Source organism: Chelon labrosus (assembly GCF_963514085.1).
Source record: "Chelon labrosus genome assembly, chromosome: 18".
NCBI lineage: Eukaryota > Metazoa > Chordata > Actinopteri > Mugiliformes > Mugilidae > Chelon > Chelon labrosus.
In genome coordinates this window covers 5089742-5117438 of record NC_140351.1, presented here as the reverse complement: position 1 = coordinate 5117438, position 27697 = coordinate 5089742, and the positions used below count along the sequence as shown (strand labels likewise).

Here is a 27697-nt window from a genome sequence, read left to right as displayed (position 1 = left end):
TGTCCCTCTCTCTCTCGTCTCTCCGCTTTCCTCCACTTCACACCGGGGAGAGGAGCTCCTCAGAGCCGCTGCTCGTTCACCGTTTCCCTTTTTCTCCAGCAATTTTTTTTTTTTTTTTTTTGAACCGCTCCCTCCGCCTGGTTCCGACGGTACGCGGCGTTTAACGGCGGTCCTCCGCGGAAGGGAAGCTCGGGGGAGGAATGAGAAATCTCCTGTGACTTTTTTCGGTGGAGAAAGTGGCCCCCGGTGCCAACAGGGCAGAGAGTGACTGTCCGTGCTGCTGCTGCTGCTGCTAACGGGTCATCCCAGTGGACTGCTCCTGTATGTGGCCTCGGAAATAACAGCACAGCAACAAGGTAAACAAAGTAATATAACTAGACATTTATTAAACTCAACCTAAACTAGTTTAACAGTGTAGTAGTTGTATATTTTTCATATTTAGTAACTTACTTGTGTCTTTTAAGGCTGTTTTCTCTCATGCATTTAATTTCTCTGTCTCTTTCTAATATTATAATGAACTATCATTTATTTATTTGTGTGTATTTTGTATTATATAGTAAAAGTTTTTTATAGTTCAAGCTTGACAAGGTGCCAGCTTTAATTCTATGTGTTCTCCACCATTAGAGCAGATGCAACAGGCTGTTTGTTGCTGCACCTCCCTTTTTTTCCTTTTTTAATGTGCATGGTCATATGAACAATCTTCAACAAGTGGTCTCACATGATGTGTGTTAGTCGCCACACATGAGATGCTGACAGCCGGGGCGGAAGAGATTTGTTTTAAACACTGTTCTCTTTTGGGATGTCCCAAAGAGACGGGGGACGGGTCGGTTCTAGGCTGAGGACTGGAACGGGAAAGATTAACGAGCCTCCTGCTTGTTATTGACGAGGCAGTGCAGGATTGACGGGCCGCACTGCTTCCATTGATTGGATGGAGCAGTAACCCCCCCACCCAGCCCCACCCCTACCCCTCCAAATCAGAAGGGCGAGCAGGAGGATGGAGGCCCTTATAAATACAGCTGAGCACGCTCCGACTCCCCTGCCCAGTGTAGATGCAGGAGTTTAATCAAGGAAATGGAGGCAGGAAGAGATGCAAGGACAAAAGGGACTGAGGTGATGTCAGAAGGAGACGGTGGAAGGACAGTTAGAGGAGGAGGAGGAGGAGGAGGAGGGAGGAAGGCTAATTGAGGAGGAGGAGGAGGAGGGTAAAGGACGGTAGCAAGTAGCCGTCCCCTGAATGGATATGACCTCAAGACCCCTCCGGGGGGCTGCAGCTGCCGCGGGCTCCCCCCTGATTTACAACCCACCCTCACTCGGGACTTTTTTCTGGACATGTGACGTTTCTCATGACTGTATTTGTTTGTCTCTTCTGTCGGTGAGTGACGTGCGCCGTGTGTCCCGACGGAAGTGACGAATGTGCGTCCTGTGATTTGGGAGGTGACACATGCTTTGTGCCTTGAGGGGGAGGGTGGCGGGGTCTCGGGCTAAAGTGGCACAACTGATCTCCTGTTTTAGCCATTCACGCCGGTGCACAAACAACACTTTCACCGTAACGTGAAAGTATGAAGGCGGTTCCGCAGCTCGTGGTCCCAGAGGAGCTGTTATCCATGATTTGTTAGCAGTGACCCACCTCCTCAGCCTTTCCCTGCATCCTGAAAGTTTCCCAAACCATATGGCGACTCCAAGCCCACTTAGATTAAAGCATCTTTCTACACAATATAATAACTTGTGTTGGTGCTTTTGTTCTCCACCATTCTTCTGGATATTATTTTTGGCGCAGATTCGTCTATTTTTTGCAGCTAGATTGCCGGGTGGGCCTAACTCTGGGTTTTTGGTTTGCTCTTCCCTTCCCTTTCCCCTCCACAGAGAGCTCAAATGCTTTAGAGGCAGAAGAAGAAGGGGGTGCCTCCTTTTCTAAAAACAGCCTCCCAAACACCAAGAAGGAATGGCGCGGTTAAACCTGACCTCCGCTCGCCAAGGTCCACCGAGAAAGCGAGGCTAAACATGTTGTGTTGGTAGTAAATAGCAGCAGACGTTTGCGGGATTCGAGCCGTGTCATGCGGCGTTTATTATTGTGACGGTTTGTGAACTTTTAGCTGCGAGGAAGAGGAATGCTTACGAGGCTGGGACGGAGTTTGTGTTTGGAAAATGTGGCTTCATGTACGAAAATGAGTATTTTTAACCAACACTTAAGAGTAACAGAGATGCAATCAAACAAGTGGAAATTATACGCTGGAGTGGAAAATAGGTGCAGGGGTAGCAAACCTGGTGCTAGCTGCCTTTGTGTTTAAAATAAGAAACAGAGATCATCACCTGGAGTCAAACTTGAGTGTAGATTTTTGCATCTGCATGGAAAATGTCTTTAACCGCTTGGTCCAACGAGACTTGTTTACTTTGTCTTTCAACAGACAGTATCTGTTTTAAATCAGATGTTTTTTTCCCCAGTTTCTTTTAGATAAACTTCTTGTTCTTTTGTAAAATGGAAAAAGTAAAAAAAAAAAAGAAAAAAATCAAATTTTTTAGTATTTGGGAAGAAGTGCAATGTCGGTATCTGTGCTAAAGCTCAAGTACTGTGGTTGTAGGAGTATCCAAGAATGGACATGGGCCTTCTGAGGGTGTCCTGTGGTGTCTGGCAACAGGATGTTGTTTGTGGAACGTCCTGTGGATTGAGGGGAGGGGCCTCTGTGGATCATCCCACAGATACTTGATCAGTTTGGGATCTAGTGAATTTTGAGGCCAGGTCAACACCTTGTGCTGTTCTTCATGTTTTTTTGAGTTGTTCCTAAAGCGTTTTTGTGTGTGTGCCTGCATCCTGCTGGGGATGGCTGCTGCCATCAAGGAGTGTCATTGCTATGGGGTGGGGGTGCCTGGTCTGGTCTAGGTGGGTGCTACATGTCTAAGTAACATCCACACCAATGAATGTCAGGTCCTAAAGTTTCCCAGCAGAACACTGAACTGTCACAAGATGGTCAATGTTATTTACTTCTCCTGTCAGTGGTTTTAATGTTGTGGCTAACACTCCAAGGGCAAATGTTTATGAGTTGCTTACCAACGAATCATTTTTTTATGACTAACAGGTCAGCTGTTTAATTGTGCAACTTCTGTTCAAAGTCCAAACTAACCGCAAAGCGTTTGAGTGTATCTGATTTGCGTGAGCTGAACTTTTTGTATAGTGCATATATACACACCATGGCCTTGCATTTGCACAGTACAAGTGTTTTTGTGGCTTCATCCTGCAGGAGTTGTCATTGCTATGGGGTGGGGGTGCCTGGTCTGGTCTAGGTGGGTGCTCCATGTCTAAATAACATCCACACCAATGAATGCCAGGTCCAAAAGTCTCCCAGACGACGTCAATGGTATTTACTTCTCCTGTCAGTGGTCATAATGTTATGCCTGATGGGTGTATAATGTTTGCTAAACATGTCATGGATTGGGAAAAACCACCGCTTTCTGCATTAACGGAAACTCATAACAACATTTTTGTGCTGTCACTGATGATAGCTGAGAGTGGAGAGAGACAGGAATTGACGAGGGAGGAACGCTAGTCAAAAGTGCCGGTTTAAATCCAAACTGCGTCGCTGTGTGAAATGCATTTTAATCACCACTCTCTACTCACGTCACTCTCCTCCAACTCCCTCATATGCATCAACGTTAAAATTCCAGTGCGATATGATGTTGACGTTTCGGGGGGTGTTGAGTGAGTCACCTCCAAGTTTCCTGAGTCGGAGACACAGCAGAGCACGATAGCATCATAGATGCTAGGAGGATAATGGTGTAGAAGTCGTACATACAAGGGAAGTGGCTCAAGTTTGGTTTGTTCTCTTCTTAGAAGAGTATGTGAAGTTTGAGAAACTTCACAGACAGCGTAACAAGTCCCCCACCCTGTCAAGTAAAAGTATAGCCACCCATTTATATTCAACCCCAGCTGTGAAGCTCAGAGTCATCACTCTTCAAACGTGAATAGACGTGTATAAAATTAAGCCTTTGACTCAGTTCAACAGAATTGTTTAAGAACATGATGTTCAGGCTGTGGCCCCTCACCGAGCACTGAGAATGAAGCATGACAGATATTCCTTTACTGCTCCCATGAGGAAATGCACATAACCGTGGAGTGCTTACTGTTCTAGCTCTGCTCTGCTTTCACTCCCGTGGCGGCTTCAGGAAACAGGGGCCCTCTAGTTTTAAGTGTGAAGCCTGGGGTCCTAACGAAAGACATCTGAGTGTCATTAATGTGCCGGCGTTTCGAGCGTAAGGGCCTCAGCGGTGACACGGTGCCGTGGAGCGGAGGGGTCCACAGCTGGCCTATGGCGGGGGTTAAAATTAGATTAAGACCAAACTTGGCTTTTGAGCTGTGAAAAACAGACCGGATACGTAGAGCAGTAGTTGGTCGGCGGGCAGGTCTTGTGACATCTGTTGACAGCTTCTCTGCTGCCGTTCTCACATGAGTGTGAGATGTGTGGTCTTTAGTGAAAATGTGAGGTTTACATTGTGGTCGAGGTGAAAATGTCACAAGCTTTGCACAGTTTTGTGTAGGTGGTTGTTGTTTGTGGTCCCTTAAGGCGCTTTTAGAGTACTGCAGTACCTTGACGCCTGAGCCCACACCGGTGCGAGCCATTTGTACTTGTGCACTTGTCACTCTGTAACAATGCCACCTAAACGCTGCTGAGGAGTCTTTTTTACCAGTCGGGTTGATTTTTGTTTCTACTTCCTGTTTCACTTTCAACCGTGGCGTCTGAAACAAGTCATGCAAATGTTGGCATCTCCAAACCTCCTCAGTTAACCTTTCCTCAATGTCTTCCGTCTTTCTTCACCCAAAACAATCAAAGCAGCTGGAAGTATTAAAGCGGAACCATGCTACTACCAAGCGGACCAATCACAGCTCTTGCGTTTTGCTTCTCAGCAGGGCGTAGGTACGTTTCCGGGGAGGTGCACGTCAGCTACGTTGTCGCCGTAGCCTCTACGTCAACTTAACGCAGAAGCATAAACCGCCTATTAAAGTTTCATCCAGCTCAGTCCTGTTTGACCTGATGGGAGATGGTGACACAGATGCGTCTTCTCAATGGTTTGCATCCCGTTGCTGCATCTTTCCTTTGGCTTTGCCCTAAAATTCATTGCATCGTGTCTCGTTTAACTCAAACTGCAGCCTCGGCCTGTAGACGTGACCTCTTTTTTAGCAGAGACAGTTCGCCTCTTCTCCAGCGGACTGACTGTTGGAAGCATTAGCTCTGGAGAAACAGTGTTTATTCTAGTCTCCATCCCAACAGACCGTTCATTAATCACCCCACAGCTGCAGATATTTGTCAGAGGCTGCAGACCGCCGTCATGTATCTAAATGATTCCTCCCACTGTTGCGGCAGCACAGGTGCGGCGCTGATTTTTGTAGATTGTCCCAGAGATTTAATATCGGTGTCAGCTGTTTGTTAGCGTCCAGTTTGAGCCATTGGCCGTGTTGCTGACATTGTTTAAAGCAGATTCCAGGCTTTTTTGGCTTTTCCCAGAGCTCGGATTACAGCGATGGCCTGGTTTAGGTTCAGATCAGACACGCTTGATTCACACAGACAATATGCTGCCGTTTTGGCAGCCCACAACATTTTTAACTCTTTGTTACGAGGCAGACTACTCCCGTCTCTCTATTCTCCTCTCTATATGCTCGCTTCTTGTTTCCTCTGAATACCAAATATGTCACTTTCATGGCTTCACAAGGGAGATTTGGCTGATTTCCAGACATTCTGATGCAGGCTTCCTGTGTGATAGAGCCGAGCTTCCTGTGTTTCAGCAAAGGAAGGGCAGACTCAGCAAAGACTCGGTGAGGCTTACTGTACATCATCTTCCAGCTCCACATATTGAGCCCAGAGCTCACATAGTCACAGGCAACCCCTCACGATTCTCAAAGTCGGTCCGGGGTTTAGTCTGCAGCTTGGTGGTGAGAACTCGCCTTCTCTAGGTTCACTTTTACAGGAATAACACAAACGGCGAAACAGATGGGTCTCTAAAAAAGGCAGGTTTTACAGATGTTTGAGCAAAGCTTGTCCACGGCCGTGATACCACCCCCTTACTTCAAGAGCAATAGCACTAGATTAAGAATGACATAAGATGTAGACATGTCACCGTTTGTATTAAAGCAAACTAGTTGCAAACCGTTAATTTTGAGGTTTCTGAGTTGGGAACCACATTAGATTTAGTGTTTCTTGTGACTGCAGAGGCCAGGTGGGGAGGACAAGTTCGAAATAACTTGTTAGCGCTGCACGGCTATTTTCAAACACAGCGACGGAGCCATGAGCAGCGATACGGGCTTGGCCCTCTTCCCAGTGTTATGGACTCGCTTCGATTGTTTGTTCTCCGCTGCCGTGGGAAGGCAAGATGTGATTAGACGCAAACACCCGCTCAATGTGAATGTATTTTGGGTTGTGCAGGGGGAAAAATAAAGCCAGCGCTGCTTAAGTGTTATAGATTTTGTGACTGGAAAAGTTAGAAAGTCGCCCGCCCACCCCCCCAGAAGTGTATCTTTAGCCTCTGTCACACAGACAAGGGGAATGTTGGCCCGCTTCGAGGCAACATATGTGGTTTTGTGTGAGAAACAGCAGCATTTATAAAGCCAGCAACGAGCTCTCTGTTGAACTCCTTATAAAACAGGAATATAGTGTGTAGCTACCTCCCTTATTACTCTATTAAACTATCACAGTGTGCATAATTATGGGAGAAACCAAAGGGGAACTATTACTGCTTCTATAATCTGATTTAAAATAACTGAAACTCTGTGTTAGCATGCCTCTTAGTCTCTCCTTTAAACAGTTTTAGACATTCTTCCCATTTCAGTCAGCACTAAAACACTGGGGTTGCACTGGTACGCAAAATTCACAACCTTACCTCCAGTTTCGTCATAATTTGGTAAATGGCCGATCGCTCCAAACCGTGTTCTTGACCAGAATAAAAAAAAAAAGTGACATAAGAGCTGCAGCATTCAGCGAGAAATTACTCTGGCTTCCTGACCTCAGTTGTTCGGTTTAAAAGAAAAAAATTGCTTGGCTCACTAGACGCCCCGAATAAAGAAAGTCTCTTCCCTAACACAAGTTCAGAATAGTTTGGAAAGTATACCTCGTGTACTTTTAATCTACTATAAAACACGCCACAGAATTCAATACATTCAGATATTTTGCTGCTGCAGTGCAACAAGCTGGTCTCACTAGTATTCAAAGTGGTGAAATTCATTTCCGTAGGTATGCTGCATGCAAACTATGAGCGGTGGCAGTGGCATGGCAAGACAAAATAGAAGTTAGGCACAAAATAGAAGAAGGTAGGAGAAAAAAATAAATTTAAAAAATAGAGTTGTCGTGACCTGGCTCGTAAGCCAATGAACAAAAAAAGGAGAGACACGGGTTAAACGCAGAGGTTAAGTTAGCAACCAACCCATGAGAGCGCAATGAGGTTTGAGTGTCGGCATGTCTGTCGATGGGTGCATGATTGTGTGTGTGTTGTGGTAAGGTGTGAAAATAAAGTAACTAGGCCAAAGCCAACAGAGCAAAAATGCGACGCCGGAGGGTTCAAGGAGTGGAGACGTCGGTGACTGCCAGATCTTGCCTTGCAAGGTGCTCCCGGTTACCCACATTAAGTCCCGCCCAATAAAGGTACCTGCAGAAGACAGACAAGCAACAAGACAAGAGTGGAAAAACACAGAACAGGTCCTACAGCAGCATATTGGCTTAAAGCTAACTGGTGGACAACATTTTTCTTATTTAAATCATAGAGACAACTGACCTGATGCTCACGTCTAGCACTCGCCGTCACACCCTCCCCCTCAGCAACCTGGTACCAAGGGAAGCGATTTAAGAGAGGAAATGGGGAAAAACAAGGACACAAGGAAATAAACAACATGCGTCAGCAATGGAAGCTAAACACCATTGCCACAACGTTTCCGGATCTCTCTCATTAAATTTTGGCAGCAAGCGCAAGTTGCCCAACGCATCAAGACGGTCTTCCAGATGTTCCTGAAGAAACAATGAGCTCTCCAGCTCAACAGAAGCATCAGTGACAGTCTCTCCGTTTTCTTTATTGACTCAAGCCTGAACTGTTGCAGAGACGAATTTGCCTGCTCCGTCTGATAATGGCAAAATTTCAGCCGGCCGCCAACTGCTTCTCGATCTCTGTTGTCTCTAGCATCTTATCATGCTCTAACTGTAACACCAGCAACTCCTTTTGCTGCTTAAATGTCAGATTATTAATCGCAAACCACAGCTGAGCCAAACCACCCGCGTTGGTGGAGCAAGCGCATACATTTAGCCTTCAAAATGCCTTTTACGGTGACCTTTAACCTTTTACTGGGGATCTCAACCTCATAGTGGTGGATCTCAACTTTAGTAGCTGCTCCAAACACTCCTCAGATGGAGCCTTAACAAATTCAGCTACTTCAGCCAAGGCACACACACCAGAGAAAAGCAATAGTTTCCCAACAGGTCGATGTTATTTATGTTTCCAGTCAGTGGTCATAATGTTATGACTGTTTGTGGTATATTAAAGGTGCAAAAACATATTTACAGACTGTATCACGTAACTAGCTAACTGTGACTACTGTTAATAACTACTATCTGGTGAAAAAACAATCAAAGTTAAAGAGCATGTCAATGAGGTCGGATGTGGTAAACTGTTTTAAGGTAAACTGGTTCATTGGAGCGTTAGTTTGTCATTTAAAGTCTAGTCTGTTGCTACTTTGCCGCAAATGTGGACGTGGCATTGAGAGTCTGACAAGGCAACCAAGAGCCGTCTTAGGTTTTTTATCTGTGTATCACCTTTTATTTGGAGGAACCGACACCACAGCAAGGCTAGTAGCAGCTTCATTACGTATTTCCTCTGTAATAGTGGCACAAATAACTCCTTGTGAATTTAGTTTACCAATTTGAGACGGCTAGCTTCGTCAGAGAGCTGTGATTGACTGTAGTACAACTCTAGTTTGGCCACACGTCCTGCGAATAGTACTGCCGCCATCGCTTAGACTCTACAACCGTACCATATGTTCCACAAACACATGCAGATCCATCCATGCAGAAGTTTCTGACATGACCTTTAACTTGTCTCTGAATTACCCTTGCGTTTCGTTAGTAGAAGTGATACAGCATGATCTTTCTGGGGTGATGCAGGATTTATTTTTTATTGCTAAAAGCAGAAGTGAGACAACCTTTGACTAAAGAACACACAGCAACCTTGAGACGGCTATTTCTGTGCAACCGACGTCACCGAAGTTGTTTTGTTGGCTTTCTGCACCATTTTCCTGCAGCTGTGACTTCAAGACAAAGTGCAGCAGAAGTTGAATAGTCTTCATTACCTGTTATTAGCTTGAGGGTATTGCTTTGTGTGTCTTACCTTTCATAAAATGCACAAGTTGTTAGCTAATAGTTACGGCTTATTTTCCATTTTCTGACGATATGAAAGCAGAAAAACCTGCAGGAATGGCAGACTGACAGATGGATATGATGGAAAACCATTGGGATCTTCATACTTGCTCCCTTGTTCCACTCCAGCGACTGTTCACTACAATTATTCTTACAGTTTTCCATTTCTTAAAACTCCTTCTATGGTGGAACAGTATTAAAACTGGAATTTTGACGTAACCTGGAAACTGTGTTCATATTTCTTGTCATCGTTTGTCCTTCCGCGTCTATCGCCTCGAGTCTTTTTCTCTCCTCGTTTTCTTTTTGTCTCGTGTGGAATTCTCATTTCAAACAGGACGGCACGTATCGGTGTCCTCGGAGCAAAGACCCACTAAAAGATGAAAGGCACCGGCGTCTGTCTCATTAGTATTATTTATCACACAGAGGGTCTTTGACTGGAGAGAGGGGACGGTGAGTGGGAGCACTTTGACGATCAGACCCTCTGTCGCGGTCTCAGAAGGCAGCCTGATTCATTGCTTTTGTCCGCTGTGAGAGGGTCCTCCGGATGGCGGCGGGGGGTGTGAGGGGGTGGGGGGTGGACAGAGACACACAGACGGACACTGTTTGGTATTCTCCTTCAGACGTCCCCGGGCGGCTTGTGCGTCTCAGAGCTCGGACGCGTTGCCCTGTCTCTGCTCTGTTTGGAGGGTATGCGGAGTCAAAGGGGCCACTGGTTTGGCTCTGCTCGCAGCGGAGGGAGTGAACTGAGCAATTGTGTGGGCGATAAGAGGGAGGGAGGGAGGGAGGCGGGGGAGGCAGAGGAAGAGAAAGAGGGAGGATGGGAGTGTAGGATGCCAGAGACATGCCAACACTGGAGCGACCAAAACCTCAAGACTTTCACTCCATAAAGTCTGGATTGTTTAATCTGTGAAGATCTGCTTTTATTCACTTAGTTAAAAACTTAAACTCTTTACATTAAACTTCTTATCTAACAGACATACTTTAGAAATGAGGAAGGGAGGATTCAGAGAGACCAAAGCGCAAACTCAGCAAAGGCAAAGAAGGTTTCAGATCTTTCCTTTGGACTCAAGGCTACCCCCTTTCCCCTCCGAGCTGTGCGCCGCCCTTTCCTGTTTTTCCTTCTTTTCCATTCCTTTCCTTTTCAGAGTTAGAAGAACGGCCGTTCTCTGCAAGGGAAACAGCCGGGCTTTCTGCTACAAAGAGCGCTGTGACTCTGAGCTGCCACCAGTTCTTTACTCTCGTTACAGCGCATTGCTTTAGTGGCTGTTTCCCTCCCCTTCCCCTAACTCTGCCGGTCGTTATTCATGTCAGTGCCAGCCGAAGTAAGTACTTCCAAGCACTTACAAATGCGGCTCGATTTAAAGGAAAGTAAATCCAGCCTTTCACAGCTTACAGTCTGCGCGACTCCCTTTAGCTGAGGGTTTGTACACCGCAGGTTTTCACAGAGGAGGGGTTCAGACACACCCAGAGAAGTAAAACTGGGAGATATATTGATTTTCTTTATGCCACAATGCACATTTTATAATGTATTTTATGAGATCTTACCGTGGGTAACACCAGTGTGTATCCGTTTGCAGTATTTAACTGACTAATTGATGTCTAATAATGGTTTCCCCAGATAGAGACTGCACTAATAGCAACAAACATGTGACTTCCCTGCATCATGGGTGTCACAGCTCACGTTTCCCCCAGAGTGCAGTCCCCATATTACAGGTTACTATCCTGGTCGGGGAGCGTTCGGCCCCTCAGGAATGCCTGAGAGGCTCAGCCCGTTTTAGTCACGCACCGCAGTGTCTGCCATGCATCACCGTCTCCTGCCAACTGATAGAGCTTCAGGGGCGACATTAGTCACAGCTCAGGTGTGGGTGACAAATTTCCAGGCACAGAGGAGCAAGATAGATGGATAAATATATATTTTATTCACCCCGGGGTACATTCGGTATCCAGTAACGTTATTACGTAGACACGGGAGGAATTACAGTCAGCAAAAAAGGGAAAAAAATAAAAACATTATAAGGTATAAAGGTCTATATAAAATATACAAAACAATTTTGAAAAAATATGCAATTTCTTTAAAAAAAAGATAAATTCTTTTTTAAAAATATATACAATTGTTTTTAAAAAAATAGAAAAACGAAATTTAAATATACAAAAAAATGTAAAAAAAAAAATATACGGAGTAAATATAAAATACTAAAACATATGTATAACAATACAATATATATATATATATATAAAATATAAACAAATTAAATAGAAAATGTGCAAAAATATGTGAAAATATACAAAGTATATATAAAAAATATATAATGTAGATATAAAATGTACAAAAATATATGTGTAAAAATACAAAGTATATATAAAATATTCAAAAATATATAAAAAATCGATATACAAATTAAATATAAAATGTACAAAAATATATGTATAAAAATACAAAATATATGTAAAAATAAGTTAACAAGTGTATATATACAGTAATATATACAAAGATAAACAATCTACTAGAATATATATATATATATGTGCATTTACATACAGTATGTGTGCTGTTGTCTAAATGAGAGCGACAGGAAGTAGAATTAGAAAAATAACATGTGCTTGTCTGTCTTTCTTTATTCAAGAAAATGTCTGGAATCTATTTTATTCTCATGCTTTCAATCTATCAGTCGTTTTAGAAGTCAGGTTGTTATGCAAACTTCTCTGTAATAGTCCCGATCCCTCCCATCCACACATTTACAATATTGATTTGTATCTTTCACAAGAAAAAATGTTCAAGCTGATTATGAAAGTGTTTCAAACCTCATAAATCATTGCTATTCATATATAGTGCTGTTACTCAATGATACGAGATAATGCGTTCTTGGCATTACCTTGCCTGCTCAAAAAAAAATAAAAAATAAAAAATGACATGTCTGGGTTTTTTGCTGCACTGTGGTTCCTGGAACTCGGTTCTCCCTCAGAGGTGCTGTTGAAGGTTGTCAACGTGAAATATAGTTGTTCCCGAGTAAGCAACCATGACAATATGAAAACATGGACAAAACTTCCTGGGAAGTGAGAAGTTTGATGAGGGGAAAAGTAGAGCCAGGGGTTCATGTAAGTGCTGTGGTAGGATCTATCTGCACAGGTGTACTCGTATCAAATCAATAAAGACATGTCGGACTGTACTTTCTCCCAGGATCAAGGTACAATTAGTCAACTGATTGGTCAATTAATAATCTAGAATATTAATGAAGCAAAGCTGCTGAAATGTTCTGGGTCCAGCTTGTCAGATGTAAGCACACAATGCTTTTGTGTTTTTTTCTGACTCTAAACTGACTATCCTTTGAATCATATTTTATTTGCTTAGAAAAATAACAGTTATACATCAGAGTTTTGGAAAACCAACCTATTGCAGAAATGAACTAAAGCAGCGCTATGTTTTTCAGCAATAAACCCCACCCCTAGTCACTGTTATTTGTGTTTTCATCCATCTTAAATCTACATTTTTATCTTTATGCAATGTGTTATAGTGCCAATGTTGACCAGATAACTTTAGCTTCGACTTTATTCATTCACATGTGTGCAAAAGAGGCAACAAAATGCAGTTAGCATCCAACCAGAAGTGTAGATATAGGATTTAAGTTAAATTAAAACAGACAGTGGTTCAGTGTATACAATTACTATTACAGCAGGATATGTAAAAGGAAGATATTTACAGTATGAGTGTCAGTAAAGTGTCAGTAGCTGTGGAGGTGCAGTTGAAGGCAGCATAACATCCTGCTCCTTGCATTTTTCATTTTGTCTTTGGCTGCTTTCTGACTTCAGCCATATATTTTATTGTATTTTTTTTTAAACTTAGCATTCCTCCGTGCAGCTGCTTAGCTTCACAGGATGGAAGACAACACGGTTATTTTTGTAACCTGACACCTCGCTGGAATTTTATAGCCTTAGTTTGCATTTGAATGATCCCTTGGCCCCGCATGCTGGAGCTGGAGACGACGAAAACCCTAGCAAGAAGAGAAAATATGTGTGAGTGTGTGTGGTTTCCGTACGAGAGGAATGTGAACCGAGATTCCTTCAGCTTGAGTCTCGGTTTTCACTGAAATCTGTTGTTTTTGGGCGAATATTAACTCTAAATACCTAGACCTGTTTCAAGGATCTGTAATCCTTTAATTTTAGGAAGATGTCGCCATCTCTTCTCTTATAACTCCAGTGAGCATCAGTGGCAGAATCGGGCTAGATGTGGTTTTTAGCATGAAAATGAAACACGCACACACTCTGTTACGCCAAGAAATTCACTGCCCATGTCCAGCAGTGGAGTTCAGAGCCAGCAGATCTAATCTGGGGGGGTGGGGGTGGGCTGTAGACAGGCAGTCTGCCCCTGTGTGTCTATATAAACGGACGCACTCGCACAGGCAGTCAGGAATGCGTCCGTCAACACATCACACTGAACGGCAGGGCTTGCTTTACCACAGTGTAGGGAGCGCTCTCTTTTAACAGAGCCCCCACGAATAGCCGGCAACAACCAGCGGTCTTAAAAAGAAAGTCAAAAATAGAAATGTTTCGTCACTTTGTCGCTCTCTGGCAGTCGTCATTTTGACCCTCGTGCTTTAATATCCAAGGGGATGCTCTTGGAAAATGACCATGAGTTTGTGATTTACGGTCGGGCGGGATATTGGCTTCGCATTCCGCGTCTTGATTAAATTCGGCACATGCTGACTCCTTGCTGGCCAGTGAACCTTTGTACACCGTCAACCAGCCACTGGATCTTTTGCCTCTGGGCGGAAGCCAGCTGTTGCTCACGAGAACCGACAATAAGAGGTGATAAGAATCCCAAAAAGCATACCAGCGCTAACTGAATCTTTTGCGAAAGTCGATTTTATTGGCTCGCATAAATATAATCTCGCCTCTGTTCTCATGACTTTTATTGCCATTAAGGTTTTAACCTCAAACCCGAGGAAGACTCAGACATTTTTTGACGTCCAAGCAGCTTTACTGACTTTGTATTAGCTGGTTGCTGATAGACGGAAACTTTTGGATGGATTGCAGTTAAAACTTTTATCTTCTTTCACCACTCTGAGCTGAGGAGTTTTTGACTGTAATTAGATTTGCACAAAATGTTTCATCACATATTCATGCTTCATATTTGATTTTCTTAATGAAATCAGATCCAATCGACCAAACAAGTAAGCTGGTTTTTCACTTCGTCATCTATTAAATGGTTGCTGAAGAAAGTTGGTGCTGACATTCATGAAACCAACAGGATAAACTGTAATTACTCTGATCCCTTTAGTTTTCCTCTGACATCATTATCACATTGTCCAGTTAAATGACATATTTATGCAAAAACAGCGTACCCTCTGCTGTAATTTGTGCTAAGGTCTGATCAGCAAATCTACGAAACATCTGCACGTTACTTCTGTTTGCGAGCGTTAGCTCCAAACAAACTATTTTTGCACCAAGTTTGGACCTGACATTCATTGGTGTGGATGTTACTTAGACATGTAGCACCCACCTAGACCAGAGCAGGCACCCCCACCCCATAGCAATGACACTCCTTGATGGCAGCAGCCATCCCCAGCAGGATGCAGCCACAAAAACGCTTTAGGAACAACTCAAAAAAACATGAAGAACAGCACAAGGTGTTGACCTGGCCTCCAAATTCACTAGATCCCAAACTGATCAAGTATCTGTAGGATGATCCACAGAGGCCCCTCTCCTCAAAGGCCCCTCCACTAACAACATCCTGTTGCCAGACACCACAGGACACCCTCAGAAGTCCTATGTCCTATTAAGACTGAAATAGGACATGGTCCAAAAGTCCAAGGTCCAAAAGTGTCCCAGCAGAACATTGACTTGTCGATGTTATTTACTTCTCCTGTCCGTGGTCATAATGTTATGCCTGATCGGTGTAAGTACATCCTTGCGTAGCCTCAAGCAAAACTGTAAACTGTTCACAAATCAGGCTTTTAGTCCAGAGAGGGGGCCCCTCCTGTCCTCTTATCATTAGTAAGTCATGAGCTTTGCATTAAGAGCAGACAAAGATGCATCGACATGGTTGACCAGAGAGCCTGCAGTCGGGACGGGGGATCAATACACAAGACAGGAGGAGGCTTTACTCCAGGGAGCTTGATGCTATTTACAGTAAAAGGGATTCTAGGGGGGCGGGGGTGACAGTCCAAGCAACAGACGAGCTGATGTGACCGTGTCTGTGTACGAATACACAGAGTACATGCATGTGAAAGTGGTCTGAATTGTATTAGCGGCCCCGTTACCCTGTGACCGGCTGAGAATAGCCAAGCCCCCGTCACTGGATAATTTATTACCTCCACTTATAACCGGGCCATTTACAGATTCAATCTGTCATCTCTCTGACGCTCGTCCTCACTCCCGTGGACCCTTTGTCCTGGGAAATTATAAATTTAAGCGTTCAGGCCACTGAGATATTATTCTAAATAAAGACGTCACGAATGACATGTCGTTTTTCATTGATCGCAGCTTTTTAAAATATTGTTTTTCTCGTGTGTTTTCAGATGGACCTCAAGCTGATCTTGATATCTGCGCTGTTGGGAGTCTTCTGTTACTGTAACGCTCAGAAAGGTAAGATTTCTTTAACCCTAACCCTACTGCTTAACGAGGTCACTGCCCAGCTCCAGCAGAGCTCCGCCTCAGCAGAAAATATGTAATATTCCGTCTCTGTCTCCAATTACCATCGAGCCGCGCTCCGTTCCGGATGAACTGATGCGTATTCGCGGTGGGCTTAGCGGGGCCGCGCTCTGCCGCCGCTCCCCTCTCACTCCTGTCTCTTTTGTTTTCCACGCAGACGGCAACGAGTGCATCAATGCCAACGCGAAACACTGCGGGGAGTGCATCCAGGCCGGAGCCAAATGTGGCTGGTGTACAGAACCGGTATGCGAATCGAAGCCGTCAGCTGTATTTGCTGCTGAGCAGTGTGGTTTGATGCCATTATCGTTATGAGGCGTTTCATGACATTGCTTTGGATGGCGCTTACAGCAAAATTGCTGATTAACTTAATGATCTTTTTGGAGTTATTTATTATTTGTTTAGACGATGAGACACTTCCAAAATTTTAAATATGCAAATTTGTAGCCTGCTGCAATGAAATGATTCCTACAGTGACTTTAGTTTGTTCATCTCTGTCTTTTAAACGTATTTCAGAATCCATACCTTCAGTTTTCTGTTTTAAAATACCAACCTCCACGCCTCATACTGTATGAGACACCACACAATGACATTATCAGGCTTTTTGTTTCAAACTAAGCAGTAAATACACACAGAGATCCGATGACTAATTTGATTTTCTCAAGCGTGAACCTGACGGATGTATTTCCTTTGATTCTGCTGCCGCTCTCAGGACTTCCTGCAACAGGGCGAGACCGTGTCGTCCCGCTGCGACGAGTGGGAGTCTCTGATCAGCAGGGGCTGCCGCAAAGACATGATCGAGAACCCACGCGGAGAACAGAAGATCCTCAAAAACAAAAAGGTGACCAACCGCAGGAAGGGGGCGGAGAAACTGAAGCCGGAGGAGATCACCCAGATCCAGCCGCAGAAACTCAGACTCACCCTTCGATCTGGTGCGTTTTAATGGCGCTGTTCTGAAGCTGCTCCTAGCTGCTGTTTGCCACCGTTGCGGTTTTTAAATTGTGGTACCTCTATGCAGGCGAGCCCCAGACTTTTGACTTGAAGTTCAAGCGAGCGGAAGATTACCCCATTGACCTGTACTACTTGATGGACCTGTCCTACTCCATGAAGGACGATCTGGAGAACGTCAAGAACCTGGGAACCAGTCTGATGCTGGAGATGGAGAAGATCACCTCAGACTTCAAGATAGGTGAGGGTTGTTAAAGCCATATTTTAAATGGTTTGTTTATATTGATGCAAGGAAGGTAACAGAACACTTTGCACGTGTACGGGAGAAGCTGAGGATTGAACTGCCCTATACATGAACAACCTGCAGCTCGCCTATGGCGTCTTTAACTAAAAATCATGAAACTACAGTGTTTTTAAAGTATTTTGGGGTCATTTATAGTCTGGTTTGAGGAGAGACATGGACAAAGATACAGAATTAGGTGAAAGCTATGGTATTCTGAAAACAAGTGGAAGTGATTCTGACTTGTAATGATGCTAATTTGATAAAACCGGCTATAAAAAAACATGATGTCTGTGTACTTCCTGTACGCCCAGAGTAAGTAGAGTTATTGAAACTGTTCTAAAATTTAAAGGGATTGTCCTCCAAATAGGTGCATAAACTTTTTTTTTTTTTGCATTGTCAATATGCACCGATTAGCCACAACATTATGACCACCGACAGGAGAAGTAAATAACATCTTGTGACAGTTTAATGTTCTGCTGGGAAACTTTTGGACCTGGCATTCATTGGTGTGGATGTTACTTAGACATGTAGCACCCACCTAGACCAGACCAGGCACCCCCACCCCATAGCAATGACACTCCTTGATGGCAACAGCCGTCCCCAGCAGGATGCAGCCTGACACACACAAAAAAACGCTTTAGTAACAACTAAAGAAAACATGAAGAACAGCACAAGGTGTTGACCTGGCCTCCAAATTCACTAGGGTTAGGGATGCCCCTCCCCCCAAATGCCCCCCACTAACAACATTGTGTTGCCAGACACCACAGGACACCCTCAGAAGGCCCATGTCCATTCTCTGATGAGTCACAACTGTTTTGGAGGCACAAGGGAGACCTGCACAATATTAGGAAGGTGGTCATAATGTTATGCCTGATCGGTGTACTTTTTGACAGTGTGGGTAGTTGCTATTTTTGTCTAAGGGTTGGGGGAGGGCTTTGTGTTTCCAGGTGGCTTGTTGTGAGGGTTTAGTGCCACCCAGGTTGAAATGACCTCTCTTTGACCTGCGCATATTTAGTGACCTCCTCTGAATTCTTTCAGTGTCAATTTACCTTCATAATCCCATTTCAACCCAATCACCTTTTTAATCCTTTACACAAATAATCTATAGCTTAACTCGTTTAAAGTGAAACTCTAAATATGACTTTGCATGAAAGGTTTCGGTTCCTTCGTGGAGAAGACGGTCATGCCTTACATCAGCACCACCCCGGCAAAGCTGCTCAACCCGTGCACGAGCGACCAGAACTGCACAAGCCCGTTCAGCTACAAGAACGTCCTGAAGCTGACGAGCGACGGCAAGAAGTTCAACACCCTGGTGGGCCAGCAGCACATCTCCGGAAACCTGGATTCTCCCGAGGGGGGCTTCGACGCCATCATGCAAGTGGCCGTGTGTGGGGTAAGAATATTCCCACCATTGTGGCCCTAGCTTGGAGGGATACGGCATCATTAAAAGTGTTTATGTGCTCAGGTATTTTATGAGTTCTCGGGAGTTTACGAGGAGATTTCTGGACGCAGTGATAATCAAAAGATCGTGTGTCACATTTTACGCTGCTCGGATGCCTGCTTAGTTTTAATAGTGTCGGTATAAACTGACGGAAAACTTTACTAATAATTTGCTGTTGTGTTTGTTGTCGTTCATCAGGAGCAGATAGGCTGGAGGAACGTGACCCGTCTGTTGGTTTTCTCCACTGATGCCGGCTTCCACTTTGCTGGAGATGGTAAACTGGGCGGCATCGTTCTGCCTAATGACGGAAAATGCCATTTGGAGAACAACGTGTACACGATGAGCCACTATTATGTAAGTTGCTCAGCTGTGCTCTGAATGTTATATTAGTATTTTTTTTTACTTTAAATGTGCCGTAAATATGACTCTTCTCCTCCATCTTCTTTCCAAGGACTATCCCTCCATTGCTCACCTGGTTCAGAAGCTGAGCGACAACAACATCCAGACTATATTTGCAGTCACAGAGGAGTTCCAGCCTGTTTACCAAGTCAGTTCTCTTCATTTTTGCTATTTTTTAAATCCTTTTTCTTATTTTTAGCACACTCTTCCTCATTCTTTCTTTCTTTCTTCCTGCATGCATGTGTGTGTGTGTCTGGAAGATGTCCACTGTATAAAAACATCCAGCTGGGCTCAGGCATCTGGTGCAAGTTAATGGCAGCGGCCTCTTGAAGTTGTGATTGTTTCCTTCAGACGAGATGTTGCCTTTCAGGCCGGTTTAACCCGGCTCCATTTGAGTCTGACGAGCTTTAGTCGGGTGTTCGGTTCATTACTAAAGTTGTCTCAGCCTGCGATAGAAAGCTCCCTCAAAATAATAGCTGACATTGTCGTGGTATGTGTCTGAATCTAGAATTAAATGATTAAAGCTCCGTATTTTTGGGGTTGTAGGGTGATGATGATCTTGTGTTATGCTAAAACTTTGTTCTTAAACTTTCCTCTCTTCTCAGGAGCTGAAAAATCTGATTCCAAAGTCTGCGGTGGGCACGCTGTCTGCCAACTCGAGCAATGTAATCAACCTCATTATAGATGCCTACAATGTAAGTACACTGTTCGGGACTGTTGACTTTATGAGCTCTTCTATCAAGTTATCATTCGCTCACATGCGTCGCATTAAAGCGTCCGGCTCATTTCTTCTTCCCCAAACACGTACTCTCGCCTAACTCTCAGCTAAGCCTTTGTGTATTGTACACTGTCAGTACAGAGCTACCAGATGGCATTCCAGCGCAAAAAACATTCGTCTTATCTTTATTTTGGCAGTCTCTCTCGTCTGAGGTTATTCTGGAGAACAGCAAGCTTCCAGAGGGAGTAACCATAGCGTACACGTCCCGCTGCAAGAACGGCGTCGTCAGTGAGGGCGAAAATGGACGGAAGTGCTCCAATATCTCCATTGGAGATGAGGTGAGATTGAGGGAGTTTCTCTTTTCTGTTGCTGCCGTTTTTGCGTTTCCTAACCCTTTCTCTTGAATTCCTTAATTCCCTAGGTGATGTTCAGCATCAGCGTGACATCTAAGGGCTGTCCAAAAGAGGGAAAGGCTGAGACCATCAAGATAAAGCCTCTGGGATTCACAGAGGAGGTGGAGATTACCCTCAACTTCATCTGTGAGTGTGAGTGCCACAAGGAGGGAGTCAAGAACAGTGATCTCTGCCACTTCGGTAATGGCACCTACGAGTGTGGCGCCTGCAAGTAAGCCAGTTTATGTTTTACAATCTTACAGAAGGTCGTACTTTTCTTTTTTTTTTTTTTTTTTTTTTTAATATAGTGTGGTCATAACCTCTCCATTTGCCCAGGTGCAATGAAGGCCGCGTGGGCAGGCAGTGCGAGTGCAGCAGCAACGACGTGGCTACAGAGGACATGGACCGGACCTGCCGCAAAGACAACGGCACCGACATCTGCAGCAACAACGGAGACTGCGTGTGCGGCACGTGTGAGTGCAAGAAGAGGGACAACCCCGAGGAGAGGTACAGCGGCCCGTACTGCGAGTGTGACAACTTCAACTGTGACCGCTCCGGAAACAAACTCTGCGGAGGTCAGTATGTTGGTGCATCTGTCCTTTTCATTTTTCAGCACTTAAGGCTCTTTTAAAGTTACTTGTGAGCTCGTCAGGCTGGCTCACTCTGTAAAAAACCCAGTCGGCTTAATTTTTGTTTCTACTTCCTGCTTCTCTTTCAAACTTTCATAGAAATTTTGCCAAAGACGAGTCGTACAAATGTTTATATATCTCCGAACCTCCTCAGTTAACCTTTCCCCATGTGTTCCATCTTTATTGATCCAAAACAACATAGAAGATTGCGTAGATGGAGAAGCAGCCAGAGATACTAAAGTGGAAACACGCGATTACCAAGCAGACCAATCACAGCTCTTGTTGTAGTTACATTTCTGGGGAGGTGCACGTTGGCTATGGCTTTAGGGCCAGCGTTCGCTCTGCAAACTGACGTAGAAGCTTAAACCGCCTATTAGGCTTTACTCAGCGTTGTTCGGGTTGTTTAATGCATGATGCTTTTCTTTCCTTTTTAATTTAAGGCCATGGACGCTGCGAGTGCAGGGTTTGCATCTGTGACCCCATGTGGACCGGCAGCGCTTGCGACTGTTCCCTGGACGAAACCCCGTGCATGGCGAAAAACAAGCAGAAATGCAACGGCAGAGGAGAGTGCGTCTGTGGCACGTGCAAGTGCAACGACCCCAAGTTCCAGGGACCCACATGCGAAACCTGCCCTACCTGTCCGGGAGTCTGCGCCGAACACAAGTAAGTCTGAAAACAAATATGTGTCGGTTTATCCGTTTATTGCAATGCTCTGTTGACTGATAGCGCTACAAGAAACAGAGCGGTGACTCCTCTGGGTCAAAATTCAGCCAAAAGCAGATCTGAGGCTGTGGGTACGGTCCAAAGCTACAGTGCAAAATTCCTTCTTTCTTTTTCCCTTGGATTGTATTTCTTTTCAGCAGAGGGAGGTTTTCCTGTTGGGACACAATACCAGGTGAAAACGGGGTCATGCACCCTCGGCCAAATCAAGACGTATTGACTTTGGCTGAACGTAAAAATGAATCTTCAAACCGTGGATTTTGACACAGACTTAAAAGACGCACTCCTACGTATAAAACTGTTCTTTTATAGCTCACGTAATGCACCAAGTAAAAATAGGTTAATCCTGGTAAAAACTAGGAAAAGCACAGATCCTTTTATTTGAGCTAATAAACCCCCTCGTATCTCTGAGGTGCACTTGCAGAAACCCACAATTGAAGGTGGTCTGGGTCTTCCTGTCGTCCGTGATTATTACTGGGCATGTATCGCCAGAGCATGGGTCTTTTGGAGCCTTGTTCCAGCAGTGGTTGGGCTGGAGGTGCAGCCCCTCGCCAAGATGGACGGGAGATTGAATCAAATAAAAGCGTCATTACAGGCTATTTTGTTTTCCAAACCAAACTAACCAAGAAAACATTTCAAATCGAGGGTGTGCTGGGTCTTCAAATGCCGTCTATACGTCAGAACCCCTTGTTTTAAGCAAGGATCTCTGCATTAATAACAAATTTGCATCCGTCGTCTGCACGCTTTTTTCTGTATTTGCATGTTAGAAATATTGTTTGGCAATTCATACCTAACTTTGAAGCACTTGATCCCACTTCCAAACTTCTGATTTCACAATTTATTGCTCTCTTCTGGCCGGGCCACCTCCTCCCTTCACATTAGAGAGACACGGAGCAAGGACACCGGCGTGGAGATTTCAGATGAGCTATGATCAACAGGATTAGAGAGGATCAAATCACGCTCCGTTAACGTCTAGACTCCAACTCGTTCAGTTTGAAGTTATCCACCGTTGGGACAAAAATGAACCGGATCTATCCCTCTGTTTTCTACTGGCAGATTTCTACATGGGATAAGTCCAAGTCAAGTCACGGGACCCTCGCTCATCTTTATATCTGGGCCTGTCCCAAGCTTAGGAATGTCTGGGATGATATCTTCCATCTGTACAGAGCGATATATAACAGGCGGCTGACGGTCTCTTAGCGATATTGTTTTGCTCCGACTTACTGTATGTTTGTCGTGGCTGCTGAGTTTTTACACCTTGTTTCAAAAAATGGTCAAATGGGATGCTCATTCCAGATATCTTAGTATTTTACTGACTACACTCAGGGGTGGGGACGATGTAAGAACTAAAAGTGAAAATAAAAGTACGTGGGCTTCGCATGCAACTTGAGTGTGATGCAAATAACATCTTGAAAAGATCTCAGATAATATGTCACAGGAGTCATGTTAAAAAGCAAACTGGAACTACTAATAGTTCATGTGTCATCAGTGCTTCCAATTTGCCAAACTAATCTACAGCGGAAAATTGGGACTGAAGTGGAAGCCTACACTTGTCCAACCTCATGTTTGTCTCTGTTTTGGTCGAGCGGGCGTCACGGTCTGAGCCTTCGAGTGAAAAGGGCCGATAGCGCTGTTGAATTTTTCATTTCTTGCAGAACGTGATTTCTCTCACCTGCGTCGTAATTGCACGCAGTGTTCTGGCAGAAATTGTGGAAAACCGGAGTGAAAGAGGCCGAACTCTCTGCGGCCGAACCGAACACGCGTGAGAATGCATAATTTTCCTGATTGTTCTCCGTTTCCTTGCAGGGAGTGCGTTCAGTGCCGCGCGTTCGGCACCGGGGAGAAGAAGGAGACGTGCGAGAAAGACTGCAGTTACTTCACCCTGATCAAAGTGAAGGACAAGCTGCCCCAGCCCAACGACGCCGCCTACCCCGTGATGCACTGCAAGGAGAGGGACGCCAACGACTGCTGGTTCTACTACACCTACGCCGTCAACAACAACACGGAAAAGGAGGTCCATGTGATCGACAAGCTGGGTAAGCAGGGCAAGAACCGGCCTCTGTTACAGGGAGAGGTAATTACAGGGGTTGAGCTGCAAAAATAGGTCTTTTGTTTATTCCCATACGGCCGAGTGATGGTATGTTTTTTTTTCCCATAGTCTTGTTATTTGTGCTGTGTTATTTTAAGCTGCCTAAACGCTCCCGCTGCGCCCTGCTCCGTTTCAGACTGCCCCTCCGGTCCTGACATCATCCCCATCGTGGCGGGCGTAGTCGCCGGCATCGTCCTGATTGGCCTGGCCCTGCTGCTCATCTGGAAGCTGCTGATGATCATCCACGACAGGAGGGAGTTCGCCAAGTTCGAGAAGGAGAAGATGAACGCCAAATGGGATACGGTGAGCGCCTGGAACTGTAACCGGCTCCGTTGAAAGACGAGCAGGATGAATGTTTTTGATTTTTTTGGCGGAGGTTTGGTTTGGAGCTATTTAAATGTGGAAAACAGGTGTTGTTTGGCCGCTCCGCGAAGCCAGCCACTGTTCGGGAGTGAAGCTGCGAAGGTCATTTGTTGTTTCTAGCAGCAGATGAGATTCCCAGACTTGTTCGAATCATTACGAGGCGTCTAGATTCCTGTTCCTGTTCCGGAGTCTCTCAGCTGAAGGAGAGTGACTGAATGTGCTGCTTTTGAGCAGCTCTCACAATAAAAAAGGGAAAAATGCTGGAGACTGTGGACTTTTTAGGGAATGCTATGCACTCTGAGCACAGCCGGCCTTTTTTCTGGGGAGTGGCCTCTGCTCCTCCTCCTCCTCCTCTGTAGCATCACCGGCCAACATCAATATGACAGAAAGCTGGAGTTCAGCTCAACTTCATGAGCAATAACATTCCCCCATCTAGTGGTAGGAGTTTGTCATAACACGTGGGTTTGTTGGTTCAGATGTCCTTAATCAGCTCTGAGTCCGCTCTGTATGTGGAGGTCTCTCTTATTACCAAGGGCAGGGAGGCATATGGCTCAGGATCCCTTTAATTTACAGAAATGAGAGATTGTTGGAGAAACTCTAAGTGGCCTAGATTCTAGATGGCAGCCGCTACAGTATAGGATTTTAAAGACGCTGCACGAGGCCCATCCTGACCTCTTTTGTGCTTGCAACTCTACTTTCCTGATCCGTGACATTTGGTTTAGCACCAAACTCACAATTCTGTTAAATTATCGCACGAATGGCGGGAATGTTGGCCGTGGTCAAATTATAGGCGGCAATTCGATAATGCACAACAGAAGGTCCGTAATAAAAAATAGCATGAAGGCCTCCGAGCACGGATTACAGAGTGAGACGGAGGTCTTATTAGAGCCCGGAGCCAGAGCCTGTGTTTCAAGTGACTGTATTATCATTTCATCTTAGAAAAATCTGGGGGCTCAGTCAAATGTAGGGGTGGTTTCACCTAATGTTTGGCTCCATACTTATTATTAAGTAGTTTGTTTTTACCTTACTCATTGCAGCTACGCTTAGGCTACAGCAAAGCTACATTAAATTGAATTTATCCGTATTATATGCTTCACCGATCAGCCACAACATTAAAACCACTGACAGGAGAAGTAAATAACATTGACAATTCTTGTGACAATTCAGTGTTCTGCTGGGAAACTTTTGGACCTGGCATTCATTGGTGTGGATGTTACTTAGACATGGTGCACCCACCTAGACCAGACCAGGCACCCCCACCCCATAGCAATGACACTCTTTGACGTTTTACAGCAGCCATCCCCAGCAGGATGCAGGCACAAAAACTCTTTAGGAACAACTTAAAAAAAAACATGAAGAACAGCACAAGGTGTTGACCAGGCCTCCAAATTCACTAGATCCCAAACTGATCAAGTATCTGGTCCCTCCCCTCAACCCATAGGACCCAAAGGCCCCCACTAACAACATTCTGTTGCCATTCTGTCTCCTACGTTAACCAGTAGAAACCCAGATACAGAAAAAGACGATTGTGGGTGGTGAGTTTAGTTGGGGATTAGTTGGGGTGCCCTGGAGCTTTTATCTGTCCCCACCCAAGGCGTCATCCTCTCATTGCTCAATAAAAGCTTTTCATTTAATTATAAGGTGCACATGATTCACATTCTGATCCTTATTCTCGCGCTGTCCTCATTTCACCTTTTTCTCGCTGGACTCACTTCATGCTTCTTTTTTTTTCTTGCATTACTCAGCCTTTATATTCTTATTTCTCTGCTGTTGCTCTTTGTTTTCCTGCTCAACTCTATTCTGTCCTCATTGTCTACCTGTAGCAAGACAACCCCATATACAAGAGCCCAATCAATCAGTTCCAGAACCCACACTATGGACGTAAAGCTGCTGCCCTTTAAGTTTGTATTTCTTTTTCCTTTCCACTTGCTTTTCCTGCATGGACTTTTAACGTGTGTCTTGATTTCACCTGCTTTATCTTTATTTCACCAGTCTTCTCTTTTTTGTAACTGTTGAGTACACAGGGAGCCACAGGAGGAGTGGCGTTGTATGCGTAGTTTGAAAAGGAGTGCATGAGTGTGCTGTGACAAAAAAACAAGAAGAAACTAAGAAATAAAATCATAAAACCCTGCAGTAGTTCAGGATTTTAATTTATTTCAGGGCAGAGAAACCAAACCGTTACACCTGGTAAGCATTTTATCTCAACATCGGACCTCCTGACGTTTGCTCTGTTATCACAAAAGCATGTTGTTTTGCAACAAAAAGTCACATTTACAATACTGCTGCTTTATTGTTGTGTTTAATCGCAACTTTCTGTGTGCGTGTGATTTCTGTGAATATGTCAGTATGTTTGACAGATTTATGACCGTTGACTTTTTGCTTTTCAGGGTGAAAATCCGATCTACAAAAGCGCTGTAACGACCGTGGTCAATCCCAAATACGAAGGCAAATGTTAGCGTGACAGCTTTCAAAGAACTCCCCTATCAAGCATCTGACGGCTGCAGTTTCTACAGCAAGTTTTGGGTCTGACCAGAGCACATGGTGGAATTTATGTGCTTTGTTTTTTTTTTTTGTTTTTTTTCTCATTGCTTTATCATTATAATGTATCATTTGGCCACTGCATCTGTATTTTTACTAACACTTATGATTTATATGCATTTGTTTGTATTTTAGATGTACAGTATACGGTATGTGTATATACTTTTAAGTTGCATATGTGCAGATGATGATAAGGTGTTTTTTTCTCCCGCCACTGGACTGGTAAAGGCGGAGAATTTAGCTTTTTTTTTAAAAAAGAAAACAACAAAAAGTGCACAATACAGATATATATCAAAATTCTTCAGCTTCTGTCTCACCACACTCATGTCTCTGCTTGTCCCCCTCCCACGTCTCTCTCTGTGCACTGACTTTCTTGTGAGTAACCTGTGAGTTTGTTCCAGACAGGACCCTGAGCTTAATGTATAAATTGTCAGCCATAGCAGCACATTATGTTTGATGTGTGTGTATATAAAGAAAACTGCAACGTAAAGGGTTGAATAATAATAATAATGAGCATTCGACTTAGATTGGACAATTATGTGGAGTCACGGTTAAAATACGCAGTGGTTGTAAATGTAGTTTTCTTTTAACTGGGGCATAGAAACATCCGATTTTATTGCACTCTAATTGAGTACTGTTGTAAACATGCAAGATAACGGTAAGTATCGGCTACTATCATTGTATTGTTGATATATTATCACTAAACGGATTGTGAAATTGTAGCGATGATGAACAATCAGAAGATTTGTATAGTTAGGAAACAAGTAGCAGTTTAAATGATGAGATAATTGTTCTATTTGCTAACTGCAGTAACGTACGTGCTCATTCTCAGGTCCTTCCCTGTGTTCTTGTCAAGTACACCAAAAATATGTATTAGTGTCGGCTCGTTCGCTCGGCCGGTGAGCTCATATGTGTGGGTCAGTCGTGTTAGTTTCGATGTTTTTTAAACTGTTAGACTGAAAGCGTCTGTTGAATTGTCACATGAATCACCTCTGAAATGTTTTCACACACCTAAATGCCTCTGAATCACCACACACACACACAAAGCATTTACAGTATTTTTTTTTTAAAGTGCCTTTTATTTCAAAACCACATTCACTCCCAATGCTGTTTATGAGTTATTTATTAAATAAAGTACAAAAAAACTTGTAT

At 44.2% G+C, this 27697-nt stretch overlaps 1 protein-coding gene across 1 annotated transcript; it reads left to right on the top strand.

Annotated features, from left to right (window-relative positions):
* Positions 1-57: 57 nt before the first annotated feature.
* Positions 58-27696, top strand: itgb1a (integrin, beta 1a). The gene is made up of 16 exons (XM_084566216.1): positions 58-356; positions 15896-15962; positions 16186-16271; positions 16738-16957; positions 17044-17214; positions 18411-18649; positions 18896-19051; positions 19149-19244; positions 19702-19791; positions 20012-20152; positions 20236-20438; positions 20543-20781; positions 21276-21498; positions 23362-23591; positions 23781-23947; positions 26395-27696. The coding sequence occupies exons 2-16, from the start codon at positions 15896-15898 to the stop codon at positions 26461-26463; spliced, it is 2397 nt and encodes a 798-aa protein (XP_084422342.1). The 5' UTR covers positions 58-356; the 3' UTR covers positions 26464-27696.
* Position 27697: the final 1 nt, after the last annotated feature.

Bases quoted from the DNA above. Each gene is read 5' to 3' on its own strand.
- itgb1a (XM_084566216.1), top strand. From the start codon at position 15,896: ATGGACCTCAAGCTGATCTTGATATCTGCGCTGTTGGGAGTCTTCTGT. The intron at 19,052-19,148 runs GTAAGTTGCTCA...CTTCTTTCCAAG, and splicing joins ACACGATGAGCCACTATTAT to GACTATCCCTCCATTGCTCA. The intron at 23,592-23,780 runs GTAAGCAGGGCA...GCTCCGTTTCAG, and splicing joins CCATGTGATCGACAAGCTGG to ACTGCCCCTCCGGTCCTGAC.